The 22,549-nt window shown below is 37.0% G+C and overlaps 1 protein-coding gene across 1 annotated transcript in view; it reads left to right on the top strand.

Annotated features, from left to right (window-relative positions):
- Nucleotides 1-3,843: 3,843 nt before the first annotated feature.
- LOC124594905 (probable DNA double-strand break repair Rad50 ATPase) overlaps nucleotides 3,844-22,549 on the top strand; it is a 189,625-nt gene continuing 170,919 nt past the window's right edge. Inside the window, exons 1-3 of the mRNA XM_047133383.1 lie at nucleotides 3,844-4,113; nucleotides 12,046-12,289; nucleotides 15,953-16,230. Of these exons, the coding sequence (XP_046989339.1) occupies nucleotides 3,844-4,113; nucleotides 12,046-12,289; nucleotides 15,953-16,230 (792 nt within the window). The remainder of the gene's footprint in view (nucleotides 4,114-12,045; nucleotides 12,290-15,952; nucleotides 16,231-22,549) is intronic.

Genomic DNA, 22,549 nt, shown 5'->3' with positions numbered 1-22,549 from the left:
GCCAGTGACTCAGCTGTGGGTGCTGTTTTACAACAGCACACTATGGACTCAACCCACCCGCTCCACTTCTTTTCAAAGAAACTGACAAGGAGCCAGTGTAAGTGATGGGTTTTTGGTCATGACCTCCTCACTGTGTACAAGGCTATTAAACACTTCCATAGTGTCCTTGTGGGGTGGCCTTCCATGATCTACTCAGATGACAAGCCTCTTGTGGATGCTATCTGTAAGCTGCCTAAGGACCTTCTGCCAAAGCATTTCCGCCATATGGACTACATCTGTCAGCACTATTCTGACGCACGTTATATCTGCAGTGAGTACAATGTTGTGGCAGACTATCTATCCCACATCTGTGCGCTAACTGCAGTGTTGAATCTGGAAGAGCTCACCCAACTTCGGCCGAAGATGATGACATACAGCTATTACTTTCAGGCAACAAGACATCGCTCTCTGTCCAAACCCATATCCTACATGGGTCGATGACCCTAGTCCTTTGGACATCTCTATGGGCACTCACTGTACCCTGGTCCCTACCGCCCTTCATCATGGGGTTTATAGTGCTTTGCATGGTGTGGCTCACCCTGAAACATGAGCCATGATGAAGCTGGTTACTGAGCGCTTTGTCTGGCCTGGCGTGAACCATGACTGCCACACTTGGACCTGCAGATGCATACCATGCCAACATAGCAATGTTGGCAGGCACATTTAACATCCATTAGGAAAATTTGACTTTCCATGAGGGCGCCTTCTGCATCTCCACATTGACATCATTGGTCCCCTTTTGAGGGGTACAGATACATCTTGTTGATCATCCACCTTGTAACTCACTAGGTCGAGGCGGTCCCTCTTGCTGACATTATGGCTGAGACCATTGCTCATTATTTGTCTTAGCATGGGTTGCTCATTTTGGCTGTCCTCTTTCTCTCACGACTGACCAGTGATGTCAGTTTGGTCCGTCCTCTTTGCACGACCGTGCACACTCTGCGCTGTTGCTAAATTCCACACCACGGCTTACCACGGCAGGTGAAAAGCCTTATCGAATGGTGGCATCACACTCTCAAGGCTGCGCTTATTTTCCATGGCGGCTTATGGTCCAAGGCCCTCCCTTTGGTCCTTCTGGACATTCACTCAGCCCATAATGAAGACTTGAATGAATCACATGCTGAGATTCTATATGGCGAACCCCTCCTACTTGCAGCAGAGTTCATGGAGGATTCACCATCGGCCAATACTATGGACCTTCCAGCTCTAGTTGAATAGGTTTGTGCACATGTCACATGCCTCTGCACCCCACTGCCACATCCTCACTCTGTCCTGCCTGTGTTTGTCCACAAGGACCTTGTATCATGTGAATTTGTGATGGTGCATGATGACTATGTGTTAGTGGCCCTGCAACCACCTTATTCGGGCCCTCACCAGGTGTTACATTGGGGTGCAAACAAGTTCATAATTCATCTACATGGACAACTACAGACCATGTCTGTTAATCGCCTGAAACCACCATGGTCACTCTCCGACCTGCCTTCCTATGCTGCCGACCTGCCTCCCGTTGCTGGCACTCTGCCTTCCGATGCCACCAATCTGCCTTCAACTGATGTCTCTCTGCCTACACAGCAGTTGGTCATACGGGACACTTGCAGTGCAGTTTCTGATTTTCCAATGCGCCTACTTCTTGTGCCAGCCTCCACCTACAACCATCGTGCTGCTACGATGATTACAGATTCGAGTGATCAAACTACCCGCAGCTGTGCTCAACACTACCGTGGAGGGGTGGGATGGTGGAGGGGTGGGGGGGTGGGGGGGCCTTCTCCATGGTGGCGTCTATGGTGCAGAGCACCCTATCATTGACTCATACCTCTTTGAACTGCTTTTGTTCTATGTCACTCAGTGCGCAACATGTTTTACAATATTTAAAGTCTGTTATTACTGACCAGCCTTACATGATAACCCTCAACTGAATAAAAAAATGTTCTGGGTCAGTCCATGTGAAATCAATCAATGGTCTGGTTCTTGATAACTCAGATTTTGATAATTTGTTGTACATTTGTAGTAGTAGATGTTTGTATGAAAAATCACAAATTATATTTCTTTTGGACATTTCATTTTTGACTTATTAATTTTTGGAACTTCCAAAGTTATGAGTTATTTGTTCCATTTTTAATCTTAAAACCGTATATTTCAAAAACTATTTGAGTACCACTTCTAAAATTTACACAGTTTCATCCAGTGTCTTGTAAGCTTTAAAAGTATCTGCTGTTTGATGTTATTCATAAAAATGCTGAATTTTCCCAGATTAAATTATTTTTTGCTTTTATGGTGGTGTTCCAGTGGGAATTATTCAAATAAATTTTATTTTACATGTAGGCAGAGCCAGGGCTTGGGACTGGTTGGTAAGATGTAATATGTCAGAAGCCAAATAAGGTTGTCAGATCATTATTTTTCATTTAGTGGCAATCAGTTTATTACATTATTAGAATAGTACACTTCAAATCAAATTCACATTTGTCCTTCTCATATCAACTGTGAAGATATTTTAACATACACCATAATCACATGTCAGAAAAGGCTATGAATAACTTACTTAATTATATCTTCATTTTGCACATACGTTAATATTTATCAATGTTATTAATTAAACAAGGATGTAGCTATTTTTACTTACAATCGTGTTATTTGGATGCCTTGGAAAAATAAACTCTTTACTCATCTTCAACAGGGAAGATACCTGATGATCCGCTAACAATCTTAGTATAGTCTAATATTATGTATTGCAGCTTTCTTTCAAATGACATTACCCAGTTCTCACAAACAGTAATGACAGATTGCTAAAGTAACAATGTGTTCTTTTCCAGTATAATCCCAGGTTTTTTGAATCTCTTAATTTGATAGATTATGTGTTGATCCAGTGGCATGGATTTAATTTACAAAGTATGAAGTCAATGTATCTGGTCTGCTTGGTTGTGATATACATCCACAAGGATGTATAAATAAAAGTTTTTCTTCTCCTTTTTGTATCTCTTGATAGCACTGAAGACATCCTCCATTTGTTGTCATAGGCACATGCAATAAGTTGTGCAATCTGTTCAAATGCTGCAAAATTGGACCCACTTGAATTTTATGAATATCAAATTCTTAACATCAGAAATAATTTTTGCTTTACTTTTGGCTTTGCTCATAGGAAAAAATTTATGATACTTTTGAGTTCCTATGACTGTTGCGGCTTTATAAAATATTTTAGCCAAGTTCTTTTTTCTGTGCTGTCACATAGAAAAAGTGACTGATGGCAAATATGTTTTACCTCATTCAAACAATTGGAAGGTATTTAATACTTCATTATATTGTGTTTCCACAACTGTTAAGTAAACGACTTCAACTTTTATTTTATGTGCTTATATGAAACCAGTGGTTTCATACTATATGAACATCCTCAGGTGACAACGTGGGTACAAATGTGCCAGCCTCATAATTTATAATGCTTAATTTCTCAATAAAACATTGAACTGCACATGTTGGAATACTACAAAGAGAATATTGCACTTTGTTGTCTGTGCTTGGTACTTGTATTTCAAGACAAGCCTCTCAACATTTAATTGAGTGATGAAGCATTTTAAATCAACAGGAGAGAAATCAGTTTTTGTAGTCGGAATTCCACATAGGCATGACCTTTCGGAATGGTCATGTGTGAACGTGGAAATCATAAAAGCAAACAGGCAATACTCAAAGATTTGCAGGGCCTACCAAAATGCATATTTTATAAGTATGGACTCCTTGCAAAGAGACTGTTACACGAGACATGGCATGCACCTTAATGACAGAGGCAAGAAGATTCTGTTCCAAAACATCAGCATGATACTGAAAGCATCTGACAACCAAGAAGTAATTGCTGCTCTTCCAGTTCCTTGCTTGACGCAAGCAGAGCCTGAAGAAATGGTTACTTCTATTGCAGCAGTAGAAGTAGAGGTGGAAGCAGCAATTGTACCTACACACATAACAAATGCTGCAGCAGCAATACCTACCACACTTCATCAACAGGATTCAACAGCAGCAGAAGATGAAGCAACATCCAAATCTCCACTGTCACCAGTTGCCACAACAATGCCTACAGCAGCAGCAGCAGTGCCTATCACACTTCACCAGCAAGATTCAACAGCAGCAGAAGAAGAAGCAACCACCTTATCTCCTCAGTCACCAGATGCCACAACAGTGCCTCCAGACACCATAACAGCAGTTACATCAATTCCTCTAGTAGCAGCTTCATCTACAATATCATCACAAGGAGGGAAGAGTAGGTATACAACAGTAGATGTGCTACCACTCCAAGTGAACAATTTTTTAGTAAAAGGCAACAAGAGGCAGAAATCCAAAAGATAAGCCCTGAAAAACGTTTGTAAACCAATCACCATAGTGTTCAGTGTGTAAGCAATAAGAGCATGGATCTTAAAATATGTTACTTAACGTTCAAGGACTGAAAGATAAAGAACTTATCATAAATGAGTTTGGACTTGATAACCAGTTTGATATTTTTTGTCTGAGTGAACACTGGGCTAATGAGAATGAACTTGCAGTTGCCAAATTTGACAATTTTAGTATAGTAAATAGCTACTGTAGGGAAAAGCACATTAGAGGTGGTGTGGCAATTTATTCCAACCAGTCACTCAATTGTACAATAACCAAACTAGACCCAAATTCCTTGTGTGATGAACAGCACTTTGAAGTTACGGGTATAATCATTAATAGTCATAAGCTAATAGTAGTATCCATGTACAGATCACCAAAGGGAAGCATTAACATATTTTTAGAAAAAATGGACATGCTATTGAGTGAATTAAGTAATATTAAATGGCTACATTATGATATTGCAATAGGAGGTGAATTGAATGCTGATTTTGATGTTACTAAATGTAAGGGTAGTGTTGCAGATCTGGAAAACTTGCTAAGACAATACAATTTACATCATGTTAATAACAGGCCCACAAGAAACAAAGCATGTTTAGATAACATCTTTGTAAACTTCAAGACCACTGAAAACACATGCGAAGTTGTAGTGTTCCCATTCTCTGACCATGACTCCGTATCTCTAAATTATGCAAGTAAAATTCCCCTCAATAGGAGCAATGCAAACAGACCTGTCCCAACAGTTGTGATTACCAGACCCATAACTGAGGATAAAATTAACACATTTCGTAATTCCCTTGCTGACAGAGACTGGTTTGGCCATTGTAGTGTCGATGGACATTACACATCAAGTAATGATCTGCCAGCCAAAATAATATTTGATAGATTTTTTAATGCATTATTGACCCTATTTAACCATAGTATTCCCATAAATAAAATCAAAATAATGGACAGCAGCCACAAATCCAGATCTCAAAACAGACAAAATATATGGTACACTAAACAGCTGACAGATCTAAAGAAACAAGTTTTGTTACTGTTCAACATATACAATAGTATGAAGTCTGACTGTGCCAAATCAGCCTATGTGGAATGCAGGAATGAATACAAAAAAGCCATCCTGCAAGCCAAAAAAACCTACAATGCCAACAGCGTACATAATTCCACCAATAAATGCAAAACCGCTTGGAAAGTAATTAACAGTGCTGCCAGAGATACTAAAAAAGACAAAATTAATATCCCACCACAAACACTCAATGAGTTTTTTATAAATTCAGTGAAAGAAATAGGAGATGCAATTATCAAACCAGACATTAGTCCATCAGAGTTACTCTCCCATAATTGGGGTAGACAGTCACTAAATACAAGCATGGTAACCTTCTCCGAAGTATCGCCTAGATATGTACAAGGGGTCATCAAACAACTGAAATCATCTGATAGCTTAGATATATATGGCATATCATCCAACCTGCTAAAAAAGTGTGTGACTGCATTCTCTACCCCTTAACCCATTGCATAAACAAGTGCTTACTTGAGGGATATTTTCCTGATGAGTTAAAACTGTCTAGGATCGTCCCAGTATACAAAAAGGGAGATAAAGACCCTCCATCTAGCTACAGGCCTATTTCAATAGTACCCACATTCTCCAAGGTAATAGAATGCATCATGTACCAACAATTATCATCTCACTTTGAGAATCTAGGAATAATTAATGCTACACAATACGGGTTTAGGAAGAATCTGTCGACCATTGATGCAATCAACACGGTAGTCAGTTACATCCTCAAAGTTTTTGAGAACAAAGGCTTTGCTCAGGTCTCATTCTGTGACCTAAGCAGGGCCTTCGACTGTATTGAGCACATGCCACTACTAGAGAAACTAGAATTCTACGGCATCAAAGAAAACAGTCTCAGACTATTAAAAGCTTATCTCAACAACCATAAACAGGTAGTTTGTGTTGGTAAGGAAATGTCAAACATAGAAAATGTTAAAGTAGGTGTGCCTCAGGGATCTGTACTGGGGCCCTTCCTGTTTCTGATAATGATCAATGACCTCCCCTCGTTTATTAGATCCACCACTGTATTGTATGCAGATGATACGACTTTTCTCCATAGCAGTAACAGTCTTAATGATCTTAAAACCTGTGCTGAAAATACACTCACTCATGCAGCATATTGGTTCAGAGCAAATAGTTTCCTGCTAAATGAAAATAAAACTCAGCAGATAATCTTCACTCTAAGAGACAAGCCACTATCTGATGACCCTAGTTCTGTTAAATTCCTGGGAGTTTATTTAGATGAAAAGTTATCCTGGGGCCAACATGTAAACTATATTAGTAGTAAACTATCTAGAGTAATTTATTTATTAAGACAACTCAGAAATTGTGTACCTGAAACATACATCAGATCATCTTATTTTGCATTTTTCCAGAGTATAATATCCTATGGCATTATCTTGTGGGGTAACTGTAGTCATATACATGACATCCTATTATTGCAGAAGAAAGCCATTAGGATAATTACAAATTCTTCACATAAGGCTCACTGCAAACCCTTATTTACTAAACAAAAAATTATGACTGTAATAAACCTCTATATATACAATGTCTTAATCTTTACGAAGAAGAACCTACAAGATGTGAAACGTAGAGAAAATGTACATTGTTACAACACAAGAAGCATCAAACACATATACACGCCTTACCACAGACTATCAAAATCAATAAATAGCTATGAAGTCACAGGGCACAAGCTATTTAATAAGCTGCCACATGCCATACAGGATCTTCCTGAACATACATTCAAAGAAAGACTGCATGAATGTTTTATTGCCCACCCGTTCTATGATATCAATGAATTCTTCAACTGTAAAATGCAGTAATCCAACAGATGACCCACTGTACATTTATTGTAATATAAGCTAAAATATTTCAGTAGTCAATACCTTATCACACTGTATTATAAATTGTAACTTCATTTGACGTTGTCAATTGCTGTAATGGCCTAAAGACAATAAAATCTTTATTATTATTATTATTATTGGCACATTTCTGTTACTTTATTGCTGAGCTTGTGTGCTTGCAGATTGCATGCAGCAATCTGGTCTTTTTTGCTCACCAGTGGTGTGCTAATTTTATCTCAACAATTCATCTCTGCTGAAATGAAGTACTTTCAATAGAACTGATTGTTTTTGTTTTATCTCACACACACACACACACACACACACACACACACACACACACACACACACAAACAAACAAATAAACACACACAGACACACACAGAGTTGTTTTACAAATATGAACTGAACTAGTGTAAATTAAAAGTTACATAAAATGGAAAATGGGTACTGTCCCTTACATCATTTATGTTATTTTTCGAAATTCCATCCATAAGGGGTGAAATATGGAATGAAAGGTTTTTTGAAAATGCATGACTACTAAGACAGTTTTGAAGCTAGAACTGTGACAGTCGGTATATGATTTTACACTGTTTTCATATTGTGTAGATGTGCACAAAAGCAGTGGGCATAACAACATAAAAACTGAATTAGATAAAAACAGAAAAAAATTGTGCAGACCGTGCTGTCAAGGTGAGTGAAGCAGTGGGTCTAATCTAGTATAATATCAATACTTTTTAACCTGTATATATGTGAATGTGTTATTCTTTTGGTGATGAAAAATTTGTTTTATGTTTCTGGTTATCCTTTAGTAATGGTGTCACATATTTTAGTATGATTTTAAAATTTTAAAGCAAAGTGTGCATAATTAGTACTCAATAATTACATTTTAACAGTATTTTTATGATCCAGCTTGCAAACCAAGTGCAGTTGAGATAAACTTGGCAATACAAATAGCAGTAAAATGAAATTCATTTCCATATGCTCCCTTTGGAATACCATCATGAAATCTGGTACACACATTAGCAACCAATGTATGACTAACATACACGGTTTTTCTTTTCTCTTTTTTTTTTTTTTTTTCAAAACAAAAAATGCATTTTTGGAATTGCCCAAATGTAAAATGTTTTTGGCATGGGAAAATTCTGCATTTTAATGAGGTTGGTCAAGCAGCTCATAAACCCTGCAATAAACTGAATAAAATGATATAAATGTCAAGTCTGTACATAAAATACTGTTTGAGCAATGGACATTTTAAGGTTTCAAAATTTGGCAAAAATTGCAAAATTTTGTAAGCTTAAAAAATTAATAATCAAAAAATGGAAAATCTTGCAATGTGGATTATATTTTATATTGATAATTAGAATCAAATGACAAAAAATTACAAAATTCTAAATCACCGAGGTACAAATCTGTTTTCTTGTTGGCTGATTTCACATTTAATGACCCTTCTGCAAAGTATAGATGCAAAGAAAAGAACTAATTACATGTACTTAAAAGTCATTCTTACTAAAATCTCTATTCAGTATTAAGAATAACTGAATAAAACAGTGATCATAATAAGTGGTTACTGAACATTGAAGATTAGCAACCAAAATACTGAATACCTACTTTATTGGTTAAAATATCCTTATATTCTTACGTATCTATGTTTCCTCACTGTTTCTTGCCAGAACTATTCAGCTCTGACTTCAGTTAACCAATAAATAATTTCTGGTTCCCCATGCTAAACATTGAGCCAGTATTATGATCATTATTACAGTAAAAGTGCCATTTTTACAGTGTACAGAAATCATCTTAATAGCTTCATGTTATTTAATGATTTACTGGCAGTTCAGCCTATAACGGAATCAGTGACATCATGTTTTATTTATTATGTGTTTAATGTAAAGAAGTAAATTCTCCTAAATAAAACATATATTAGTTAGAGCAGTTAATAAATAGTTTACAGAACATTTCTATGTCAGTGTTTTCCAGTATTTAATTAGCAAAAGCTCCTCGTGCCCAAAATTAGGTGTACCCTCCCTTTATCTAGTGACACTGTGTGATGCATAGCAGCTTTATTACTTTAAATCAGGCAGTATATGTGAGAGTATTATACATTCATGCTCAGAAGGAACAGAACACCATGAATTACTATAGATAGGATATAAATACACGCAGAATGTACATTAGTATGTTCTGCAGAAATGATTAGCACTTCGCTCACCTTAGTCGTCATGTGTCATGTTGCCTAGTAGGCACAGGATCCTTCATGGGTCCCAATTTCTTGTTCCATGCATCATGGCATCAACATGTACAAGGCACCAATGGTGTCCTGTGTTAAAACCATCCATGCTGCATTCACCTGGTTCCAAAGTTCATTTGTGATGGTTGCCATTGGTTCATAGTGCTGCACTTGCCATTTCATCATATCCCATATATATTGGATTGGCAACAAGACTGGTGATCTGGCAGGCCAGGGCAAAAGGCTGACATCCTGTGACACCAAGAAGTCATGAGATCATGCAGAAACATATGGATGTGCATTTTCTTGCCTAAGAATGGTGTCTGTGGTGTTCTGCTGAAAGGTTATGGCTATGAGTTGCAGGAAATCATTCACATAGGTCAAACTGGTCACAGTGACCTGAACTTGCTCAAATTTGGATTTTTGGTTGTACCCAATAGCACCACCCACCACAAGGCCTTGATTTGTCAATGTATGTCTTGTGTGAATGCATGAAAGACAGTTTGTTGCCAGAATGTTTCAGGATTCCATGTTTGTTACTCATAGCAGACAGCTGTTTGGAGGTTTCCTAGGTCGTGCCATTGTTTCACATTCTATTTGCAAAACAGAGTTTAGTACCACTTAAAGCTATACACAGTAGTTAATTTTCTAATGAACAATATAATCTCTTGGTACCTCCTTACCTCATTGGGCTGGCAACCATTTTCCTTTCCTTTAATTACAGTTAAATTTATAACTAGCGGAACCTCAGTTTAATTTCCTCTTATCCAACTACTGCTTCCTATAGATAGTGAAATATAGTCCAATTACTTAAACATCAATACACAGTGATTTTCATTTTAAATTCGTTCCATAGGAGTATCATTATTGACAACTTGCTCTTGGAGTGTTGGAGGGAAGTGTTGTAAGTGCAAGGCACATGACATGCCTTACACATGGAGATCACTTAATTAGTTATGCTGTTGCTCTCTTTGGAATTTTTTGGCTGTTTTAGATTTCTTAATATTTGAGTTTCGGGATATGTTGTACATAACATGGGATTCAGACGCCTATAGTATTTTCAGATCATTGCCACATGTATTTTTCTTTTATAGTATTATTGTTATATTTCTTTGGTAATTTTTCTTGTTTTCTACTTTTTGTTAGTTACTCATATCAAAAGGAGGGAGGGGATGATGGACAATTCCTTTCCTCAGGTGGTGATTTTGTGGGACGTCCTGGGTAACAGATAAATGAATATAACTAAGGGTGCAGGAGGTGGTGTTGATTTCAGAAAATGTGGAAGCTCATGTATTTATGCCATTAGCAAATTTGATGTTCACTCAAGAAAGTATTGTTGTTTGTCCAGATAGATAACTACAAACTGATATGCAGACATGTAAGAGGAGTAGGAGTTTGGAAAAAAAATGAAAGAGAGAAGTTGCAAAAAATGAAGTTTTACCTACACAATCTTACTTACAGAAGGTAGGGATGTAGTGGCTTGACAAATTGATATGAAAAAGGGAAGTTGGAGATGTTAAGGAAATTAGCATTGCAAGGATGCAGTGTTATCAAAATTGTCAGGAAGGTTTTACACCTTCTGGCTACACTCACTGCTGTGACTGTCATGGCACTGATGCAGAATACATTGTATTTGCCAAAAAGATCAAAATGGTATGACCCACCCAAAATTAACTGACCTTAATTAAACACTTAATATTTCAATGACCAGGCAGATTAAATTCACTGACAAATTTGTGGAAAATTTACAACAAACCTGGGTGTAAATATGTGCTAAAAATGCACATCAATAAGGTGACACAGTGTGTGCAGTGCAATTATAGCACAAGAAACACTAAGAATCACACTAAAGCTACAACTTAATAGGTTTTTCTTCTATTGTGCAACAGAATATCAATATTTTCCAGTGAAAACTATATTTTTTCTTCATTCAAGAACAATTTAATTGTAGTAACAAGAATGAAAACATGTTGCCACACACATCAGCAGCACTCATATCGACAACACGCATATCAGTATTTGAAGTCAACATCTGATAACAAGTTTATGGATTGCTAAATATGAACTAAGCAATACTTAAATACATTTCCAGCATGCTCATTTAAAGCTATGAAGAGTTGCTGAATATGATTACACCAGTGGTCTGCCTCAGCACACAGTATCACAACCATCCAGTAGTGCTTGTTTGCATTGTGTAGCATATTCCAACCTTCCACACTCACACCTCACAGCAGCTTGACACATAATTTAACTGCACACATTAACGTCTTCACGAGTTTAACAGCCATGTCTTTCATATTAGATTGCCAAACAGTCGAGGCATTGTTACATACATTCATACTACAGATCATTGAAAAAATATCACAGAAGGAATCATGGTTTTTTCAGATGGAATTGCACTGTCATTAGGTTGCAGAAACAATGACAGATCTCCAGAATAACACTTTTACTCAATTAGATTCAAGGTTGAACCAAATGAATGGCAGGCCATAACAGGTCGAATTAAACATCAATATCTTATGAAACAGGTCAACATGAGAATGGATAATTTGGAAACTAGACTCAACAAAGGGCTTGAACACGTAGAAGTAGATATAGAGTTGGAATTATTAGATAACAAGGTTGAGGGTCACTGTCAACATATACATTCCATTAAGACAATCCAAGACACTATAATTAAATGGCTCCAAATAGTAGAAACTGGTTTACTAGAGACTAAAATGAATTTGGAAAAATTGAGAAATAGCGATATAGAAACAATATCATTCCCAAGTAATGAAACTGACTTTCATTTACTAACAATGGAATGCTATAATGGTCACAGAGAAAGTACATACCTTGCATACACAAGATGTCTCATTGTCATACTTTGCAGTCAGGCCAGCAGACATCAGGTCAACAACTTGTAACAATACAAAAGACTCCCACATTCATTGTTCAGTAGTAATAATACATCATCTCAGTACTGCTCCAAGCAGAAAGAAAGTGTAGGAATGGGGAATCTATAAAGAGCAATCAACACAGTACTGTGTATGATTAGCAGCAACATTTAGAAGGGAAATCAATCATAAATTTTCTAAATTTACACCATGTGGAGATATACATTCTGTGTTATTCCTGAAGGGATTTTAAGGTACGTTACCTACTAAGTGGTTGGACCGCAACAAGATTAGGTTCACAGTCAGCCAATTATCCAGAAATGCAGGGCAATGGAGTACGCTGAGGGTATATGATTTCAAGTCTTTTACTGATTTTGAAAGGGAATTCAAAGCAAAATACTTTATTGAAGGGAGCAGAAAAGGAACTTCTCCTCATATTATTGGGCTCAAAATCATATAATAGCAATGAATGGACAGAGTACAGAGACTGTGTTGAATGACAGTTACATAAAGCCAAATACCTTGATGACCCAATCCTTGAGGAGTTACAATCAACCACATGTTGTGGAGAGTACAGGGTGAGTTATTAGGAAAAGACTGGGGAAAAGTTAAAAGCCTTCTAGACTATTTATAATAGCTTGATACAGTAGAAAGCTGGTCAGAAGGTTGAGAAAATAATTGTACAAACACAATCAGCAATAGGAGACAAGTCCGTGCTAACAGTTAAATTTATGGGGCAAAGAGAACAGAGAAATGAATATAATAACAACATAACAATAGATCAAGATGTAGGTAAAGAGATACTAATCAAAGTACTCTTGACAGAGGTCAGGATACTTGACAATTTCATGACAACAGGTAAAGGGCAAACTGATAAATTTAGAAAGAGAGGCTCAATCTTCTGAAGCTATTGCAGTCAAGCTGGTGAAACTGGAATCCCATATGATTAGGCATGATAAAAGTAACATGATAATGAATGATTTATAAGATGAGAATAAGTACACCACTAAAAAAAACATCTGGCTAAAGCTACACAGCATGATAGTTGAGGTACTAGTAAATATAATTATGGATTTGGGCAGTGAAATTTGCATTCTGGACCAGAATTATTTAATGTCCTATAATTCAATGCATGTGTTCCCAATGCTGCCAGTCACCAGAGTGAAGTTAATGGGAATTACAGGAAAATACAGCAAATTGGTACAGATGGAAATATTAATTCATTTTCTTGGGCACATATAAGTAATTATCTGAAGTTCCTTGTATCTGATTGAAACATCCCTGCCCTTTTGGAAACAGACTGGCACTTAGATTCTAAATTTATTTTAGACTTTTGTAAGAAATTTGTAACTTTCTCATACAGTGAAGATCAGTGCCTAGTATAGTTACCATTCAATTCCATGGCAACTATTCATGCAGACGTAATATTTAAAATACAGACTGTGATATATCAAGTGGAGATACATATATGCACTTCATATACATAAACAATATCAATGAAAGATATGGTAGGTAATATTGATAAATGACTAGAACTTAATGCAAAGCAGAAAGTAGAATTTAGTCAATTGCTTACCAATCATGAAAAAGATATTTCCATTGAAACTAGAACAGTTAAAGAGAAAACATGCACATTAAAGATACAATGTCATATTCTGTTCCATGCGAGGCCATACAAGATACCAGCAGCATTGAAAAACATGCTACAGCATGAAATTAATAGAATTATAGATTTAGATGTAATAGATACATCTAACAGTTGTTGGAATAACCCACTGGTTGTTGTTAAGTAACCAGGTGGGCCAGTCATGCAAGTGATTGATGGAAGAACACTGAATAGGTAATATAACCAGAAAGAGAGAGCATCCATAATAGATGAGTTGTTGACAAAGTTTGCAGGACTAAAGTACTTTAGTTATATGGAATTAACATATGGGTATTGGCAAATTAAACTACACAAGATGTCACATGAATATAATGCATTTAAATCTGAGTGTAGAGCTTATCATTTCAATGTTCTACCATTTGGACTAAACATCTCAAGAGTCAGTTATCATAAGAGCCCTTGGTGAGGCAATTGAAAAAGATCTGAAACACAACTCAATATACACAGATGACATAGTAATAATATTGTAAACCTGGGTGTATCATGTACACCCATTGGATACTCTAGTATCTCAATTATATTAGCAAGGAATTGCCCTAAAATTACACAAATCTCAGTTCAGTATGACAAATAAATTTTTAGGACATGTGATAAATAGGGAAGGAATAAGAGCAGACCCACTTAAATCAGACACAATTAATAAATATTTGGAACCATCCCACAAAAAACAACTTTGAGCATATTTAGGGGTGGCAGAATTTTATAGAACATTTTTGAACAAATCAGTCACAAATACACTAAATCTGATGAAATTATTGAAAAAATACTCAATTTGGTGGTGCACAGAAGAATGCACAGCTGAGTTTTTAGCTATTAGAGGTTGAGTGGTGTCAGCACCATTATTGTCACATCCCAATTTCAGACAATCTTTTCATCTTGCAGCAGATACCTCAGATTATGGCGTTGGGGGCCTTCTGAACCAAGAAAAATGGCCAGGTGTTGTAATGGTACACAGACATACAGCATTTGCAAGCCGTTTGCTCACAGACACTGAAATTAAATTTGGCATAACCAAAAAGGAAACATTAGTAGTAATGTGGGTATTTAAGAAGTTTAAAAAGCTATTTGCAGGACACAAGATCATCATCCATAGTTATCACACATGGTTAACACTACTCTCAAAAATTATGTTACTACACAATTTGCTCACTAGGGTGAATTCAACATTTCTATAAGTTACATCAAAGGCAATGAAAATATAGCACAGGATGTGTTGCCTTGGCTTGCAGTAGGTTTATGGCTACAAGAAGATGTCAGGGGACATGATACTTTCACAATACATTTTTTGAAAGCAAAGAGCTTAGGCATGGCTGTTACAAATTCCTGTCATAACTTGGAAACAGGACAATGTAGAATCAAGCACTTCTTAAACATAATCAATGGTTAAAAAATGGGACAGATGAACTAAACACCAGATAGAGGCCCCACAGAGAGATGATGTTCCTCAAAAGTCCTTCTTCTAGTAACTGGTTGCCGTGTATACCTTCAGCTGTACTGAATTAACCCTGGAGTGGGCATGTGGGGTACACCTGTCACCCAGCGGTTTTACATTGTGATTATTTCAGTTATGTTTAAAGTTGCAGCATTCCCACACTCAGTACCTTTCAGATGGGTGCATTGTTGAAGATCCATTTACAATAATGTCAGTTGGACAGCTAAACACAAAGCAGCAGGATATTGAAGTGAGTTGGGGTACAACTATCCACCATGTCCCTATCTATATAACAGCTCCTTAAGGTAGGTGTTTTCTTTTTTTTTTAACATTTTTCGTACTAAATTCATTGTAAGTACAATATTTGATATTTTTATTAATCTGAATAAAATAACTATGGTAACTAAAGTGATTATTTATGCAGAAACTGGTACTCAGAAATATGTTTTTTATTTGAGTGATGTCAGCTCTGAAGATAAGAAGAGTGGATGTGTCTTCTGACCTTGAAGTGTGGATGAGGTGGCTTGAAGTAGACGAAGAGAGTGATGAAAATGATGTATTTGATTCTGAAGAATCTGATTCAAATGAAGATGATCAACTAATGGAAAACAATCATGATACTGAAACTGAACGATTTGCAGATGAATACGATAATAAGAACTGTGAGTCTAGTATTTCCTATTATCTTGGAAAGGACAGTAAAACAAAATGGTCTAAGTCTTTTCCTAAAAGAAATGTGAGAACAAGGTCAGAGAATATAATAACTCATCTACCTGGCCCCAAGATGCAAGCATCAGCAGTACTTTCAGAAAGTTATTACAACTTTTCTTAGACAGCAGTGTTTACAAAATTGTGGTTAACTGCACAAATATTTATGTAAGAAATTTGAAAAGCAAATTTCAGAGACACAGCGATGCTAGATTCACTGGTGAGACTGAAATAAGAGCACTTTTCAGAATACTCTACCTAATAGGAACCCTAAGAATTTCTAGAAAAAACACTGAATTACAGCGATGTGCACATTTTCTACTGGGAATAAATCCAACAGTTACACCACAAGACAATCCCAGAGAAGGTTCCAAAGGATGGCAGAAAGACAAATCACCTAGAAAATGATGTCATAAATGTAAAAGGTGGGATGTGTTCACCACATTTGCAAAGCATATGTGTTAACTGTCTGTGAAATAAATTATTGAAATATTTTTTGGATATTTGTATTTTATTTCCATCTCTATACAAATACAAAAGTAGAAAAAGCATGTAAAGAACATTTGATAAGCACTGCAATTAGTAATTAAGAAACACAAATTGGGCACAGAAGTCCCCCATGCGCCTAACCCCATAACGATATGGCAGTGCCTACTACAGGGCTAATAATGTGGTACATGCATCTAGAGTATGGCCATTTGGCACTAAGAAATGTACCAAGCACACTAAAAAGTACTGTTACTTTAAAAATACGCACCAACAAGTTAAAACAATTACAACATTGTGAGGCATGTGAGAATGTGAAAAAACAAATGACACAGCTACATACCTTACTTCATTCCACAATCGCAAATGAGTTATGGGATTTAGCAGCTGTGGACTGTTTTTGTCCACTGCCTCTGGGGCAAGGAGATACGGTGTTCAGACAAAGGACATTATTTAAAGCAAATAGAGAGACTGAAACATTTGTTATCAGATAAGGGTACACAGTTTATGGCAAGGCAATTTAAGGATTTCCTAGCATGAAAAAAAAATCAATCATACCCTCTTACCTTGGTACATAGGGGCTGGGTGGATGACACTTCCACACGATGTGAGGAATCATCTGGAAGCGCTTGTGGCACTAAGAAGACATGACTACTCAGTGAATTGTTTATTGTGACAACTTTACAAAGAGTGGTATGCTGTTGGTCATAGTTTCCTCCTGTCCTGGTCATGGACAGACTCTTGGTGTCATACACCATACCAGCCCTTGCACCTGAATCCTAGTGAGACGTCATTCCTCTTCTGTTGAAACGGATGCTTAGCCCAGCAGGGGACAGCATGGATAGCTGCTACTGGCTGAGGGAGTGTACTCTCTTCTTCTCTGGACCACCACACCCATGGTGTGATGTAGGCAGCAGGTGTTGAACCCAGTACTACTGGCCTCGTAGGCCCCGCACCCGGAGTCGCTTAGGCAACCATGGTCATCGTCTTCTATCCCACACCCAGAGAGTACAGCACATGGTACTGCACTTCTGCTGGTGGTTCATCAGCTCTCCCATCAGTAGTGGTTGGTGTGACACAGCATGAAGTTCATCAGTGAAGTTCAGCTCTGTGGCACTCCTCGGCTGGCTGGTACTGCAATGGTTTATCTGAGACAAGTCTTACTCAAACAACATGGTCATGGAATGGATTGTCATTGAGATGCACTCCATCATTCACATTTACTTGAATTGTTCCCCCTTATTTGGAGCTGAGGCTCCGGTATTTAAAGAGCTCCTGTAGTTATGTGTGGTTTACTAGTTATCACATGTGGCCTCGTTATTCTGCTACCCTCCCATTAATTCTCTCTTAGCAGCTAGTTAAATTGACCTATGAATGTTTTTCCTAGCCATGTAAATTGATTCTTGTGGAATGAGCATGCATGTTACTTTACTTGATCGCTGCCCTTTCCTGTTTCCCCAGTGTGTGTGCTCGCTCTCGCTCAAATACTGCAGAGTTGCAGACTGTGTAGTGTTTTGAGAATTTTTGCACAAATTCTAGAATCATTCGGCCTTCCACCATCTCAAAGACATGATATTTTAGATGTGAGTGGGAGAAAGGAGCCCTATCTACTGCACATCATGTGTCGGTGTGTGCAGGTTTGAAGTTTGTCATACGAAGACAGTAGACACAGCAGTCAAACGGCGCTGACAGGTACTTTTCAGTTGGGCCAGAAAAGTTGTAATGAAAGGACACAGCAGTCCCAGGGAACTTCTGTGTTATTGTGTGCTGTTTTATAGCTTTGACAATTGTAGTGATGAAAAAAGACCAACTGAGTGGAAAAAGATTTGTAGTAACTCTTAATTTGGATTCACTAGAGGCCAGACATGTGTATGACTCCTGTATAATAGTCATGGTTAGCAAACCAACTCTATTTTAAATGTAACTGAATTGTTTCTAATCTGAGACAACACAGGTGACTTACAAGAAGTCAATTGTTTATGTGAGAAGTGTGAATTTTGTTCTTTCTGGAAGTTCAAATAAACCGATAGATGTTGAAAAGTATTCTTGAACTGCCTACTTATTTCACAAGTGGAGAGAGAGAGAGTGAGTCATATATATTCCTTTAATTAGCATCATTCTTTGGAGAATACGTTTTTTGGTACTGATATAGCTGGCTATTCGGAGAAGAAGATCAGCTGTGCATACCAAGTTAAGTCTATGCGCGTAAAAGAAGGTTTCAACCCAACTTCACACATTCTTGTCATCAAAAACATTAGAACTGTGCTGCCCCTCTATCTTGCATCACCATATTTCCTGGTCCATCACTAATTCTGCCATAACCAGCCTATCTTACGTCAAGGTGATTGAACTCCATTAAATATTTTAAAACTTCAAACCTGTATCACTCTGTGCCCCAACACGTCCCTCCCATTTGTTAAAATTTGTCCCAAATTTTCAACTTAACTTTTTCTGAGTTAGCCTATACAGTCTTAAACATTAATTGTGTTTAATTTTAATGGAATATTGAATCTTAGTTGATTCTGATATGCTTATCTAATTACAGTGTTGTGTTTTTTGCTTCCATCTTATAACTAGGTCATACATTTTACTGGCATTTGTTGATTTGCTATTTAACTTAAGTGAATCTTATGATTCAGACAGAAGTATCCCAAATAAATGTCAGAACAAAGATTATTCTCATGGTTGACAAACTGTAACTATTTGTCTTCTGCCCATGCTTTTCATGATATAATTTCACATGCTCCAACATTCGCTTTATTGAAATTTGTTGGTTTTCTGAATTTATCAAGTTGTCTATCAACTGTAATAAAATTGAATCCAATGAGTTGCTGATAGAAGTTAGGTTTCAGTGGGATATAATGTATCGGGGTCTCTCTGGCCAATGCAACATTGTTCTGTACACATTAGTGTTGTAGCACAAAAACTTTTTTTTCACATTCTGGCACTTCTAGCTTCCCTAAAAACAATTGTATATCACATGACTTTTAGTTGGTTTGTATTGCACTTGTTGGACAAATAATAATTCATTTCTGAAAACAATCAAAATCCGCTACAGACATGATAACATGAGCATCTCTTTCCTTAGAAACTAATAATATTTCTCATGTTTGTAACTGTACTATTTCTGAATTGTACTCCATTTTATTGGATATGGAAGTATTGTGTAACACTGGTAGTTTGCATTCATTCCTATTACTGTAAATTTAATTCTAACATGTATCCTAGCTTGATCAGTGGTTACTTCTACAATAAATATATGATAGAATAAAACTATATTCTTACTTGTTATTGGTAGGATACACTGCAGCCCTTTGGGAAAGTCTCTTTGTGCTTGTTGTAACGCTACGAGAATTTGCTGTGTACTTGCTAATGTTGAACTCAACTGCCCATGAGTAGCATGGTGTATTGCCTCATGTACTCTTGAATTGTCTAATGTGTTTGCTAGAGTGTGTAGCAATGCAGCTACTAGCATTTTATCATCTAAACTACTCAAATGAATTTGAATCTTCTCTAAATCACTATTCAAAACATATCTGGTTCCACATGCAAACTGCTAACTTCTAACTGTTCTAGTCACATTGAGTATTTCTTGCTCCATATTCCCTATTTGTGTCATGTGTCATCCCAGTTTTTTCTCATATCCTTCTCTAGCTCTTGTACACTATAAATGTTACTGTGGATGTTCTCAATACCTCATTATCTGCTGTTCCAAATATCATTTTTAATAGCTTCCTTCCTGCATTTAACCAACATCGCTTCCTTCATACTGATGCTCATGGTACATTTTATATTACCTATTGCAGCTGAGCCCTCAGTTTTTCATACTAGAGTTTCAGCTCCTGGTACTCACTTTTCTTATCCTCCAACAATCCTCCTCTATCTACCTGTTTCTGTAATGCTACAAACCTGTCTTGTAGTCTTCTTACTTCATTTCTCACTTCCCAAACATCAAATGCAAACTCAATTATCCAACTGTTGCTTGTTAGTAGGATATCTGCTTTTGTAATGAACATGACACCAGTGTGCAGTGGTTGATCCTGTATTATATCTTCTTTGCAACAATATAGCAGTGCTATCCACAGAAGAATTTTTCTGGTCAGCATCTTGGCGCAACCTGAGAGACAGGTAAACATCATCAATCCACTCCCTCCTTTAAAGAACTGGTTAAAGACAAAACAGTATAATAGAAGAAAAAATGATACTAACATAACAACAACAATCATGATACTTGGGTTACACTGGAGAATCCGTCTTTACTTACTCCTATATCAAAGTGAATAAGCTATATCCTTCTTAATTAGTTGCTTCTTTCATTCATATGATCTTTCAGGACTGGTTCAAGAGATCTGTGGCAATGTGTCAACTTCTCCCTTAAACGGTTTGACTTGAATGACATGCACTACAATGTCCTTGTTGGTAACTGCAATTTTACATTGATTGGTGAAGTCATTTCAACAACGTGGTAGTACTTGAGTCTTAGTCAAAGATTTCTTAGCTTTGCATATCGAAGTATAAGGATTAGTTAACAATACACATTGTTTTAGTCTATATTGTGGTAGTTTACTTGCTCTTTGCTCAGTATGCTCTTGTTTTTCTAACTTTTTTGCTAATTCTTTCACTGGTTCACCTTGTTGACCCAGTTTCTGTTGGAGCACATCAAAATATGATGGCATTTTCCTACCACATAGGACTTTGTATGGCAAGAGACCCATTCCAGAATAAACTTTTGTACTTTAGGCACAGATGACTAGGTTCAGATAGACATCCCAATTTAAATTCTGTGAGTCATTGTAGTGGCTCAACATCATAGATAGTGTATGGTGAACTTGTTCAGTTCATCCGTTTGCTTGAGGATGAAGTGGACTGGTACATAACACCTTAATTTGTAATAACCGACACAGTTGCTTCAGTAGTTCAGATACAAAACTTTTTCCCTGGTCTGTAATAATAGTTTCAGGTATACCATACTCCACTAGCCAATTGTTCACTATTGCTTGTGCTACTGTACTAGCCTTCCAATCAGGAATAGCTACAATAATCAAATAATGTGAAAATGATGCAAAATTGTTAAAACATATTTGTCCCCAGAAGGTGTTTTCTTGAAAGGTCCCAAAATGTCTAATTCTAAAAAAGAAAATAGTCTATCTGCTGCAGGTAGTCATAGTAACTCAGTTTCTTGATGACTTAATCCAATCGTTGCACACACAGAACACAGTTTTTTACATATTGTGCTACATCATTGCAACATGTCTTCCACCATAAACTTTCAGCTACCCATCAAGCTATTGTATGTTTACCTCCATGACCGGATAAAACATGGTAATGAGACTGATATAATAGTTCCTGTCTCAACATTGCAGGGATGACAAGGTGTGGCCTGCACTTTGTATTTCTGCATAGCAAGGTTTCTTGTATTTCAAACTATGGCTGTGTGTGAAACAATGCACAGCCTCTGATGCCTAGTTGTGCCTTTACCCAGTCTATCCAATCAAAACCTATTACTTGTAAAGCTGCAACCTTTCTGCTTAACACACCAGTATTTTTATTTAAAGCTCCTGATTTATTAATCACTTCATAATCAGATTCACTTAATTTCAGTGCCCATCTTGGCAATTGGCTTGATGGATTGTTTAATCCTAGTAACCATCTGAGAGAAGTATGGTCTGTAATGGTTTTGAATTTCTGACCATACAAAAAACAATGGAAGTATGAAATTCCGGGTATGACAGCTAGCATTTCCTTGTCTGTTGTGGAATGATTTGTTTCTGCTTTATTTAATTGCCTGGAGACATACCCCACTGGATGTTCATTCCCATCTATATTATGACTTAATATACAACCTAATGTGATATTAGATG

This window comes from Schistocerca americana, chromosome 1 (assembly GCF_021461395.2).
Source record: "Schistocerca americana isolate TAMUIC-IGC-003095 chromosome 1, iqSchAmer2.1, whole genome shotgun sequence".
Classification (NCBI taxonomy): domain Eukaryota; kingdom Metazoa; phylum Arthropoda; class Insecta; order Orthoptera; family Acrididae; genus Schistocerca; species Schistocerca americana.
The sequence above is the reverse complement of the archived record's forward strand: the minus strand, read 5'-3'. Positions and strand labels throughout refer to the sequence as shown.